This window comes from Centruroides sculpturatus, unplaced genomic scaffold (assembly GCF_000671375.1).
Source record: "Centruroides sculpturatus isolate CEXI.00-Female unplaced genomic scaffold, Cexi_2.0 scaffold1200, whole genome shotgun sequence".
NCBI classification, from domain to species: Eukaryota; Metazoa; Arthropoda; class Arachnida; order Scorpiones; family Buthidae; genus Centruroides; species Centruroides sculpturatus.
Genome location: NW_019385440.1, coordinates 96,426 through 107,652, shown reverse-complemented (window position 1 = coordinate 107,652; position 11,227 = coordinate 96,426). Strand labels below are relative to the sequence as shown.

Genomic DNA, 11,227 nt, shown 5'->3' with positions numbered 1-11,227 from the left:
AAATTTTATTTCAAATCAAAAGTAAATTAACAAATCAATTGAGAATAAATAAACATATTGATAAACTCAAATGTTAAACTAAAAAAAATTGTAATTGGGTGAATTTATATTTAACTCCGCAAGGAATTAGGGTGAAAAGTTGGCAAGAAAGCAGTTCGTATAAAATGAATGACGTCAGTTTATAATTATTTTATTTCTAAATAACATAATGTATAAAATTGTTTATAAAACTGAACAGGTTCTCTCTGTAATTAAAGAAATGTTTTCTTCGTTCAAAGTCATAAATTCTTCAATAAAAATAAAGCGACTCGTGTCAATTGCAAATAAATTAGGAAATTAAGACCAAAACGGTCAGATGTTTAGAATTCTATTGAATTATAAAGAAAATTATATGATTATTGTACACATTTGTTTGTCTCTTAATGTAAGGCAATTCTTTTACTACAAAATCATTTATTCGATCAATCACAAAATCACAACAAAGAAATTAAGAAACGTTCAATCAAAATGGCTGTAAATATTCTGTAATTTTCAATTATACAACGATATAAAATTTAAATACTAGCAAAAGATTAAAGCAACTAATTTTGTTGAATTACGATAAAAAATCTCTATTTAAAAAGAAATACTTAAATTTAAAATAAACTAATACGCATTTGCTCAACGTTAAAATGTGCGTGGCTCCATCTCTTATGGCATATTACTAACAACTTATTTTTATATTACTAATAATTACATAGAGACATAAGTTTTCAGGGGAAAAAAGCTTTTAAAAATATTGAAAATGCCAATAAGAAATAAAAATGTTTATTAAGTTCGTCTCCACTCGAGATATAGGCCTAACATATGACCTTACTCTATCTCCCCGCTCTTTATTTTTCTGATGAATCAATACTTTTGACTTATTCTCGTTTATTCTACATAAAACTGCAACACTTAGTAAAGAATTTTGAAGTTTTTAGAGGAAGAGACTCAGTGTTTAAATCTTCACTTTCATTGTAATAAATTTCCATTTCGATTAGAAATTTCAAATTGATTTGTTTTCAAGAATCTTTGTCAATAATTACGTGAAATATTTGATGTTTGCAGACTTTCAAAAAATTCCTAACAGAGGATAGGTTAGTGGTGTCGATCAAACGAGAAAATCACGAGATATTATCACATGCCTCTAAACATCAAATATCTAAATGATCGTGAAGTGTTCCAAGAACTTGTTTGACTTAAAGTAAAATAAGTAATTTTTATTTTTAAAAATTTAATGACATTTCTGTATTCATTTATATTTCACATAAACATTTCTGTAATCGGTACGAATTTAATTCCTTCTGCAAATAAAGAAATTTGAAAAATGTGACCTCTCTGTTTAATGGCTCATTAATGTTGTTATAATTGGTGGAAACAGATGGATCGAGCATGCAGAATCCACGTGTAGGCGTTGTACCTGCTCGCATTGAATGTATATAAATTCTGCTCGTGGTAACTCATTCTAAACTCGTTTAGATAGCTTCGAAGATGAACTCGTTGTTGATGATCACTGTTTGTTTGGTCCTGATCGGTGAGTATGAACTTATAATTGATTTAATTAGTTGTTAATTTTATAAATGGCATAATTTAGTATCGTTATAATTTATAAAAGAGTTATGAAATTCGTGTTATATTTATTACAATATATTGTATTTTTTTTTTCTGTGGAAATGAAAACACTCGCAGATTATAGCTTGTTTTTTCATATATGACTTAAATCGAAATTCATATTTACAGAAATATTTCGTTGGATAATTATAAAACTTCAGATAAACTCATTGTTGTGTTCTAGAAATTGGAACGATTTGTATTAAATTGATCGAAATGGCATAAATTCTATTAAAGTTAAATTATTTACGTAGTATGAGATCTGCATTCGATTGATGGATGACAATGCAACACAACAGCAATCTGCCGAGAAGGTGTTCTTTTCAGGCGGATATTCTACGAGTCACTAATCTCTATTCTCTATTATTCTAGTACTTTAATCTCTTATTTAAGAGTTAGACCTTTAAAGTAAATCAGTTTAATGGTGTTATTACTTGATCCGTGATGGTCTTTTTATATAAGTATGAACTACCTGCAAAGACACGCTTCGCTGGGTTTTTATTTGTATGTAATATAGTTTTTTTTTTATGTATAAAAGACTTACTGCAAGGGCCCTCTTAGTTCTATAATCGAACCAATTCGAATTCGAAAATTTTTAAAATCGAAATAGAAAATCTTCCACTTTCAACCAGTTTCAAGCCCATATCTCTCACACCCTTATAGCTATCGAGACGCAACCACCCCTATGCACGAATGGAGACTTGGGGCTACTACCACATACAAACACCATTCGTGTGCGATGTGTAGTTTTGGCTGAAAAGTGAAATATAGGGACACACACATCCATTTTTATATGTAGATATAGATATAGATATGTTGACCTGTCTAATTGAGTGGAAATTTTTTTACTTTAGTAATTGCTATTTGATTTATAGAATTCTCTAAGCATTTGCAGTCAATCTATCCGTTAACTTGAGAGAAATGAGTTAATAGAATAACATCATAAATTTAGATTTACAAGAAATTACATCCTCAAGATTTTCATTATAATGTCGTTTTCCTGGCTAGACAAGTCGTCGATAAATACAAAGTTACGAATGACACATCATCTTCCTAGTGTTTAAAATAGCATATTTATAATCAGAACTATTTTCAGTTTTTATACTTCATGTGATACAATAATATTGTACTTTTTTGACACATTTTGAGTGCAAAGCATTAAATATTTTAACTTTATTGTATTAATAAGTATTACTTCTTACGGTTGAACAAGACTATTTCTTTGTATTTGTTGCAGGAACACTATGGGCAAAGGAAGGTTACCTGGTGAAGAAGAATGGCTGCAAATACGGGTGCTGGAAATTGGGAGAAAACGATAACTGCGATAAGGAATGCAAAGCGCCGAACCAAGGAGGTAGTTACGGCTATTGCTTCAAGCTTGCATGCTGGTGCGAAGGATTGCCCGAAAGTACACCGACTTGGCCCCTTCCTGGTAAAAAATGCAGTACAAAATAATGGCAACGTCTTTTTATTGTTCAACAACAGAAATATTGTTACGCTTCTTAATTGCAATTAAACGAAATAAAATGTAATACCTTCTCTAAAATATCTTTATTATATGATATACTGTTTACAGAATACAGAAGTATTATGAATATGTTTCGTACGAAATCGTTTAACTTTCAATTATAAAAAATAATACTCTATGTTTATTCTCGTTCTATAAATGAATCTAGCCAACTTGATTCGAAAGACAGACAGGACCCAATTAACTCGTTTATTATCCTAAATTTAGATTTATAAAAGTCTCTTAAATATAAATGTGAGGGGCTAGCCGGGGATACGGTGTTAGTAAAACTCATGTACCGCTTAATCGGCTGTGCTGTTGGAGAAACAGGTCCGCGATTGTCTACGGATGGCTTCCTAAGACGTTTATTATGACCAGAGATTCTCGTGAACTGCAGGACGTTGGTTTTTCCTGACACCAAATAGTCAAGTTGCAGGCTATCACGTATTTGTGAGGAATTTCGAGAAAGAGTGTCGCGAGTAAGTGGAGTAGACGAAGGCATTGGATTTAGTCATTAACGAGACCATATCATAAACAAATAACAAATAAATCTAATTGAATCAAATGACATAATAATATAATTAATAGGATTATAAATTATATATTCTAGACCTATCTCGCGGAGAGAAATCAACTATCTAACTTAACCTTAATTAACCTATACGCTTGAGAGAGAGTTCACATTAATTTTAATGCAACACTACTATCACAATATGAAGCTTATTCTTGTCTTCGATCGTCTTTCCGTTCAGGATATGGGAGAAAGTTGAGAATAGTAACTTTCATGTGCGCATTATAAAAATATTTCTGACTTCTTATGTGGCCGTACTGCATAAATTATATGGCAACTTCTTCTTATAAACTGCCAAATTGTATGGTAATCTTTCTCTGAATAACTACCTCGATTGACGGGAAAAAGCCCCTATTTATAGACGGCTCTCCAAGTGGCCTGCACCGTATGCAAAACTGATTCATCAGAGAGTCGGCCGTCTAAAGGAACTTCATCTTCTCTTCTCTCCGATATTGATGGATGTTACATCCTTTCTTTGTTCAAAATGTTCTCCTCGATAATAATAATTTTAAATTATTTTATATTAATTAAAAACAATCCCGTGGATCTCACATAAAGCTCTGTAAAAATTCTAAATATAACGTTTTTATACACAGAAGTTTCTTTAATAAATCTATTGTACGATTCATGATACTTCAATTTTTGATGCTGAAATATGTAAATTGCTCGTGTTACTCTGTACTGTTGACCTGGTTTGCATAAAATTAAAAAAAAAAAAAAAAAACTCGAACAACCGACAGACAACCAGACTCTCATTAGAAGTATCGAAATGCTGATGTTTTTGAAATTTAAATTCTAAATTCAAGTTCAAAATTCCTTTGGAGTTTTCTGGGAAGATCTAAACAGAATTGTATAGTGTCCATCACTCATAATGTATACAGTTTATGCTAATTTTATACAATATTTGACTTTTAGAACGTTTTATGCTATGAAGAGAATGAATGAAAGGAAAGAGTGAACAGTAATATGTTTCGAAATTCTCAGCCTTGTTCAGTTCCAGTATAACATTATTGATAATCAAATTAGTAAACAATTTATTTTTCATCTTCCATAATGAATGCTGTAATTTATGAAGTATAAAAAAAAAATCATCTATCTTTTTTGGTTTTTCTGTAGGGAACAGTAGTGTATTGTACTCCACACATTATAATAACAACCCCAAATAACTAGTTTGGTATAAGCATCAGGAATCTGGCACATCTTTAGTAGCGGCTACAATTGCAAACGTGTGCAATTGTAATTATTGCTCTGAATATTCATATGCTGCCAGAATGTTTATTTTTTAATGTTGATGCTTATACATTGTAATTTCTGCTTAACCGAAAAATAGAAATAAATGTATTTAATAATTGTTATTTTTTCACCATTACTTTCTTATAAAAGTAGTATTATTAATGAATAAGTAACAAACATCTTTACGTGCTCTGTTTACAAATCTTAAAACTCTATAAATATTCTGGAGTCACATTCATGCAGAAATGGTGCTACAGTAATTGGTATTACCTGACATTCGTTTAATATGATTTCTATTATACGTAAGCGTGAAAAATTGGTCTCGGGTGCTATGTGCAATGGCTTGTGCTGAAAAGTTTAACTTTAAGGACATTTTTTTTTTTGTGAAAGATCTGATCAAATTTTCGGTTGACGTTGGTGTGATAAGCCTTTTAAATTGTTAAAAGATCAGATATTAAGCTATCTAACTCTATCTAAATAAAGATCTGTAATATACTAACTACCTTTTTATATTTTCGCAGCATAATATCGTATTATACGCACAAGCATTCATTTTGCTTTACTTGTGTAACTTTTATCTTTGATGCAGCCATTCCTTGCAGCAAAGGTTTAGAAACGGTTCGATAGGTTACAGCGCTTCATTTAGAAATTCTTTGCTGTGTAGCGATCGTGCAGCGTTGGATAAAGAAACGCCACTCATTTCACATGCTGTTTTCGCTACAACAAAATGGCTGAGTTCACGGTGACGATGCGCGGTGTTGAAGTTTTATATAACAGTAAAGAGAATTCGTATGTAACAATAAAATTTTAAAGTTTTAATCAACCCGTCGTGGTTATAGAACATTTTGTAAGTTGATTGTCTAATAAACGAGTTTTATTGTTTGTAAACGAGGCATCGATCTCTAACTCAACCGCAACCACGTGTCGTCGATTGTTACCATTCGAAAGTCCAAATACTGTATAATGAAAGAAACTGAGGAGAAGTTATGTGGAGAAGAAAGAAGGTAAGGAAGAAAACTGTGGAGGAAGACTTGGTGGTGGAATAAATAAAATTGCGTTAAAGCAGAAAGAAGGGGCTTTTAAACTGTGGAGGATATCTGATAGTGAATCTGATCAAAACAAATGTTTGCTTGATTGATTTCATTTATAAAAACGTTTTATATAAAACGTTTATAAACGTTTTATATAAAAGCAATTATATATCATGCTTTAAAACAAAAACACTTAGCAAAGTAATATAATTTTGTTCTACCGTTATTTATAAGCAGTAAAATGCTCTTAGAAAAAGATTACAATAGATAAAACTGCTTCTTGATTTTGCTATTTTTACTTGTATATCAATATTATATCTTTGACTGTAGCAATTGTAACAAACCTATTACTTTTTTATAGAATTGTAATGATTAAATTATATTCCTAAAACTACAATTGACACGCATCTATAAATATTTCTGCTATGATAAAGTAATTTTAATTGATGGTTTAATTTCGCCTATGTGAGTCAACCAGACATCGATGGATCTTCCTCGATGTTTTATACAAACAAAGTGTAACAACTTTTGTAAATAGCATCGGAAAAATTATAAATAGCAAAAGCATTTGTCTTGTCGAAAAAAAAAAAATTTAAATTAATACTTACACCTCCCTATCAATTGCAAATCAGAATACTCTGCTGATAGCATTAAACAGAAAATAAAAACTTTTCGTAATCGAACGCAATTTATTACAAAACAATTGCAGTATAAATGTGTAGAGTTTTATTTATCATACACTTTAAACTTAATTTAACGTTGTACATTAAAATGTTTTACATTTCTTGCACGAAAACTCATTAACTCGACATGCCACAAAATTAAACTAAAAAACTCGCAACAAAAATGTTCAGCTCGGAAGAAAGCCTTCAAGTAATAATTTACAAGACAACAGGTATTTCTTAAGAATTCTTCTCACGCCCCTGCGGCATGTAAAAGGTAAAAAGCATGTTAGAACCGAGTGAGTAATCTTTTAGGAGTGATCTGTCCCGAACATGTCGGACCTGGTCGCTTTCACCTGGCAGTCCCCATTGTAAGTCTGACCAAATCCGCGAAGGAATTGTATAAAATATCAATTTTTTTTAGTGAAAAAAATGCAGAAAAATGAAAACTTTAATTTATTATCAAAATTACGTTTTCTCTTTACACGTCGTCATAATAAAACTGTAACAATTGGCAATTTCATTCTTATCAATTGTTATTAAACTATTATTTAGTTTCAGCTGTTCACATTATGGATTCAGAAAAAATAGAACTCGTATCATCCGACGAGGATAAAATATCGATTTCTTCATCTAATTTCGATAAAATTCGCAACGAGCAGCTGGAATCAATAATAGAACGTCGAGAAGGTTCGAAGATGCTGAAGTTGCCATACCCGAAGGAAGTCGTCGCTCTGGTTGTTAAGTGAGATAATCTTAATATATTGTATTAGCGATTTCATAAATATATATTTTGTATTTACACGCAGTTATTTGCGTACAAATAATCCTCAGTTAAAGTCTTTGAACGACAGTTTCCAGTTGTATGACTTGAGCAAAAAATATTCAATTGACGATTTATGCAGGGAATGCGAAAACTACATTAAAGTTCGGTTAAATATGAAAACTGTGTGCGCAATTTACGATTTTGCCTGCAGAATGAATCACGCATATTTACGACATTTTTGCTGGGAAATATTCGATGCTCATTGCCCAGAAATATTCGAGGGAGAAGACTTCAAATCCTGTGGAACTACGACAATACACAGGATAGTGTCTCGTCCATTATATACACGTATGAGCGAAGTGGATATATTTCTGGCCGTCTACAGCTGGATAGAAGAGAAGTGCAAACGAGAGATGGGAACGTCATTTGTTCAAATGGACGAAAACGCCAAGAAACAAAAGTATCGGGAAGAATTGCAACCGTTTCTTGAAAATATCAGATTCTTAGCCATGAACAAACAGGAATTAATTAATAAAATATTCAAACTCAATTTGTTTACTAAAGAAGAAAAAAAATCCATCCTCGTCTGTAAAGAAACGAAAATTTTTCAGATTTCCCGAGTTATTTGAGCAAAAACTCGAACGACAGATGCAGAAGCAAACCTTTAAATTACACATCTCTATTTGAGTATAAACATAAAAAAGAATCTTCTCGCGTATCCGCAGACAGCAATACACCATTTCCATTTTTCAGCACTGAGATATTTGTGAAAGAAGATTGTTTCGTCACTGATCTCAATCTTCCCATAACTTTTAAGAGTTACATGTCTTTCATTCCAGTGCATATCTATGGCTACATAAATTCGGTAGAAAGCGGTGTTTTCCATGACGAAATCTACTGCAAATTGCAAGGACAGGCAGAGTTAAATGAACCAATATTCGTTGGGAAAAATTCGACTTGTCGTCTGTCTGCAGTTTTTACTGATGAACAATGGCGAAAACACAAGATAAGTTTGCCTTTACAATCAGTCGACACTTTTGAAACTCCAGAGCAATCTGAGGGAGTGTTATTTAAAAAAAAGTTGATTAGAGATGAGATCATTGAAGAAAAAAGTGATAATTTATACTTCCTGGTCTACTTATACTTTTAAAAACAATCCGTATATTGCTTCGTTCATATAAATTCGAGATACACAACCTGAAAATTTAAAAAGTTGAAATTATTTTACTGTATCAAATTTTATTTCGATTAATTGTTTAAAAAATTTTCCGTTTGATAAAAATTTTGATAAAAATTTAATTAATAATTAAAAGATAATACAAACATTCTCGAAGTTTCTTTTCAATTTTTAACACTTTTCTCACAGTAAGCATTAAGGGGCATTATATAACGTCATCTGTGACGCAATATCGACGTATTGCAGTAACTTTTACGGCCGATTGCAGAGACAGAGTTTACATTAAACGCAGTGGCGTGCCGTCATTAGAAGCGTTGGAAGCGCCGCTTCCCTCCTATTCTCTAAAAATAAATAAATATTAATTTTAATTATATGAAAATAATCGCACAATATTTTATTATAACCGCATTATGTATCTTATTACAAATTTCTATACTACACGTGGAAAAAAAAATTGCTATTATATATTAGAATATTAGTGGCGGAATGGAATCTCCTGTATTTTCAGATTACGAAAAGCCAGATTTGCGCATGCGCTTTACAGAGCACCAACCTCACCCGGTTTAGCCGGTGGAAGCCTACGACCTTGGGTGAAAGCTGCACACATATAAAGATTCCAATTCTATCAAGGACCGGCTCTGGGCTGTTAGCCGCCTGCCCACTAGATATTTCGATTACGTGAATAACGAGTAGATTTATAACTTAACCCAACTGATAAGAATTTACTGCTATGTTTTTACGATAATTCCATATAGTTGACAGGAGTTAAAAAATCCATTAAAATATTTGATATTTTTATTCCGCTCTCCGATTTTATATTACTCGCGGATTTCGATGTTAAACCGGTGATATTACGATTTCGTACATCCCATCTTTAAGGGGATGCAGAAAAAAACGTGTACAATTCTTGTATAATGTTAAAAAATTAACCGTTACTTCGACAGCGTCATTTACAACTAAATTTAATGAATGTGAGAGACGCACGAGGTACAGAAAAGGCTCTAGAATTTATTTTCCTTAAATTTACAATTTATGTATCCGTTGTCGTAAAAAATTCTTTCCACTTTTTTCCCGAGACTACAAATATTCGAGTACAAAGTAACCGGTTTCGACTTATTTCTACTTAAGAAGTAGTTAAATAATTAAGCGATTAGGGAATTGGGGACGTAAACGAAACCCTGATGAAAGAGCCGGAATTTTACTTAAACAAAAGCCTAACCGGACCAATAACTAGCCGAGTACAGTGGGACTGATTTCTTCGTAATATTAGATGTAATAAAGACAGAAATTTTTCCAGTTCAATGAAAGTGAGTAAAAGTTGTAAATTTTGGAAATTTCCGTGGACACCTGGTCTTAAAACGAATTACAGTAGTTAGAAAACAAATGACTTTNGAGTACAGTGGGACTGATTTCTTCGTAATATTAGATGTAATAAAGACAGAAATTTTTCCAGTTCAATGAAAGTGAGTAAAAGTTGTAAATTTTGGAAATTTCCGTGGACACCTGGTCTTAAAACGAATTACAGTAGTTAGAAAACAAATGACTATTAACTTTTAACATATTAGATTTTTACAGCTATAATGAAAAACGTTTAAAATTTACAACCCTGTCGCGTCCTTTGAGATATACTAGTGATGAGACAAAAGTGACATTAACCGGTATCGGCACCCTCGGAATTTAGCAAGCATGCACCGCACCGAGCATCTACCAAGACAGTCTCTGATTGCATCCACGAGCCACTGGTAGGGAGCAATTTTAACTAGGTGGATTGTTTTAATATTTAAAAAGTAAAAACTATTTTATGTTATTTTTATGTACGTTTCTTCACAAAACTATATTTATATTTTTCTTTAAAAGTGTATTCATACAATTGAATATTTTGTACCAGGCATGTATAATTGTATATCATCACACATTTTATTTTAACAAGTAAGTTTTTATAATTTTATTTTTAATTTTAGCCCTTATAGCTAGCAATTTAGAATGTAATTGTGATATCGAAAATTTATTTCAAAAAGTTTTGGCTCGAGACCATATAATGAAAAAGAAAAAATTTGTTCGACATTTTCATGATAAAATTTATGAAGATATAAAATGGCTTTGTGGATGCATAAAAATGCAAAATTTGTTTTGTTGGCTTTGCCTACTAATTTCAAATAAAATTAGTGTGAAATAAGAATGGCTTTGACGATTTAAATAATTTGAGTAAAGTTAGCAAAAAACACAAAAATCATAAATCTCCATCGATTCTTTTGTAAAATTGAAGCAATTTGGAAATCAAAATAGAATAGAATTTAACATTAGTACACAATATAAAGTAAATATTGAAAATTATAACAAGGTAGTTACGGCTAATAGATATATTATATTTTAATTAGTAGATGTTATTGAAGCAAGAGTTGGCATTTAGAGGGCATAGAGAATCTATAAAATATAATATAACAGAGTTAATTATATTGAACTTGCTTATTTATTAAGTGCGTTAGATAATCTATTAATTAAAAATACATTTAGAGAAGTCTACGGTTTTTACTGGCTTATCTAACAAACGAATACGAATGGACCCTAGACCATTGCTGACTGATTGCCTCTGGAAGTCGGCTTCTTATAGAAACACAGCTTCCCTATCATCAAATGTCACGGCACGC

At 31.5% G+C, this 11,227-nt stretch overlaps 2 protein-coding genes across 2 annotated transcripts; both read left to right on the top strand.

Moving 5' to 3' along the window:
- The first annotated feature begins 1,448 nt into the window (after positions 1 to 1,448).
- On the top strand, positions 1,449 to 3,164 carry LOC111639024 (toxin CsEv2-like). Its single transcript, XM_023384802.1, has 2 exons — positions 1,449 to 1,555; positions 2,870 to 3,164. Exons 1-2 carry the CDS (start codon positions 1,513 to 1,515, stop codon positions 3,085 to 3,087), a joined length of 261 nt encoding a protein of 86 aa, XP_023240570.1. The 5' UTR covers positions 1,449 to 1,512; the 3' UTR covers positions 3,088 to 3,164.
- Positions 3,165 to 7,140: 3,976 nt separating this feature from the next.
- LOC111639021 lies at positions 7,141 to 8,799 on the top strand. Its single transcript, XM_023384800.1, has 2 exons — positions 7,141 to 7,381; positions 7,446 to 8,799. Exons 1-2 carry the CDS (start codon positions 7,209 to 7,211, stop codon positions 8,029 to 8,031), a joined length of 759 nt encoding a protein of 252 aa, XP_023240568.1. The 5' UTR covers positions 7,141 to 7,208; the 3' UTR covers positions 8,032 to 8,799.
- The last annotated feature ends 2,428 nt before the right edge of the window (positions 8,800 to 11,227 follow it).

Excerpts from the sequence above, each read along its gene's own strand:
- LOC111639021 (XM_023384800.1), top strand. The coding sequence starts at position 7,209 with ATGGATTCAGAAAAAATAGAACTCGTATCATCCGACGAGGATAAAATA. Across the intron at positions 7,382-7,445 it reads GTCGTCGCTCTGGTTGTTAA|TTATTTGCGTACAAATAATC; the intron begins GTGAGATAATCT and ends ATTTACACGCAG.
- LOC111639024 (XM_023384802.1), top strand. The coding sequence starts at position 1,513 with ATGAACTCGTTGTTGATGATCACTGTTTGTTTGGTCCTGATCG. Across the intron at positions 1,556-2,869 it reads TGTTTGTTTGGTCCTGATCG|GAACACTATGGGCAAAGGAA; the intron begins GTGAGTATGAAC and ends TATTTGTTGCAG.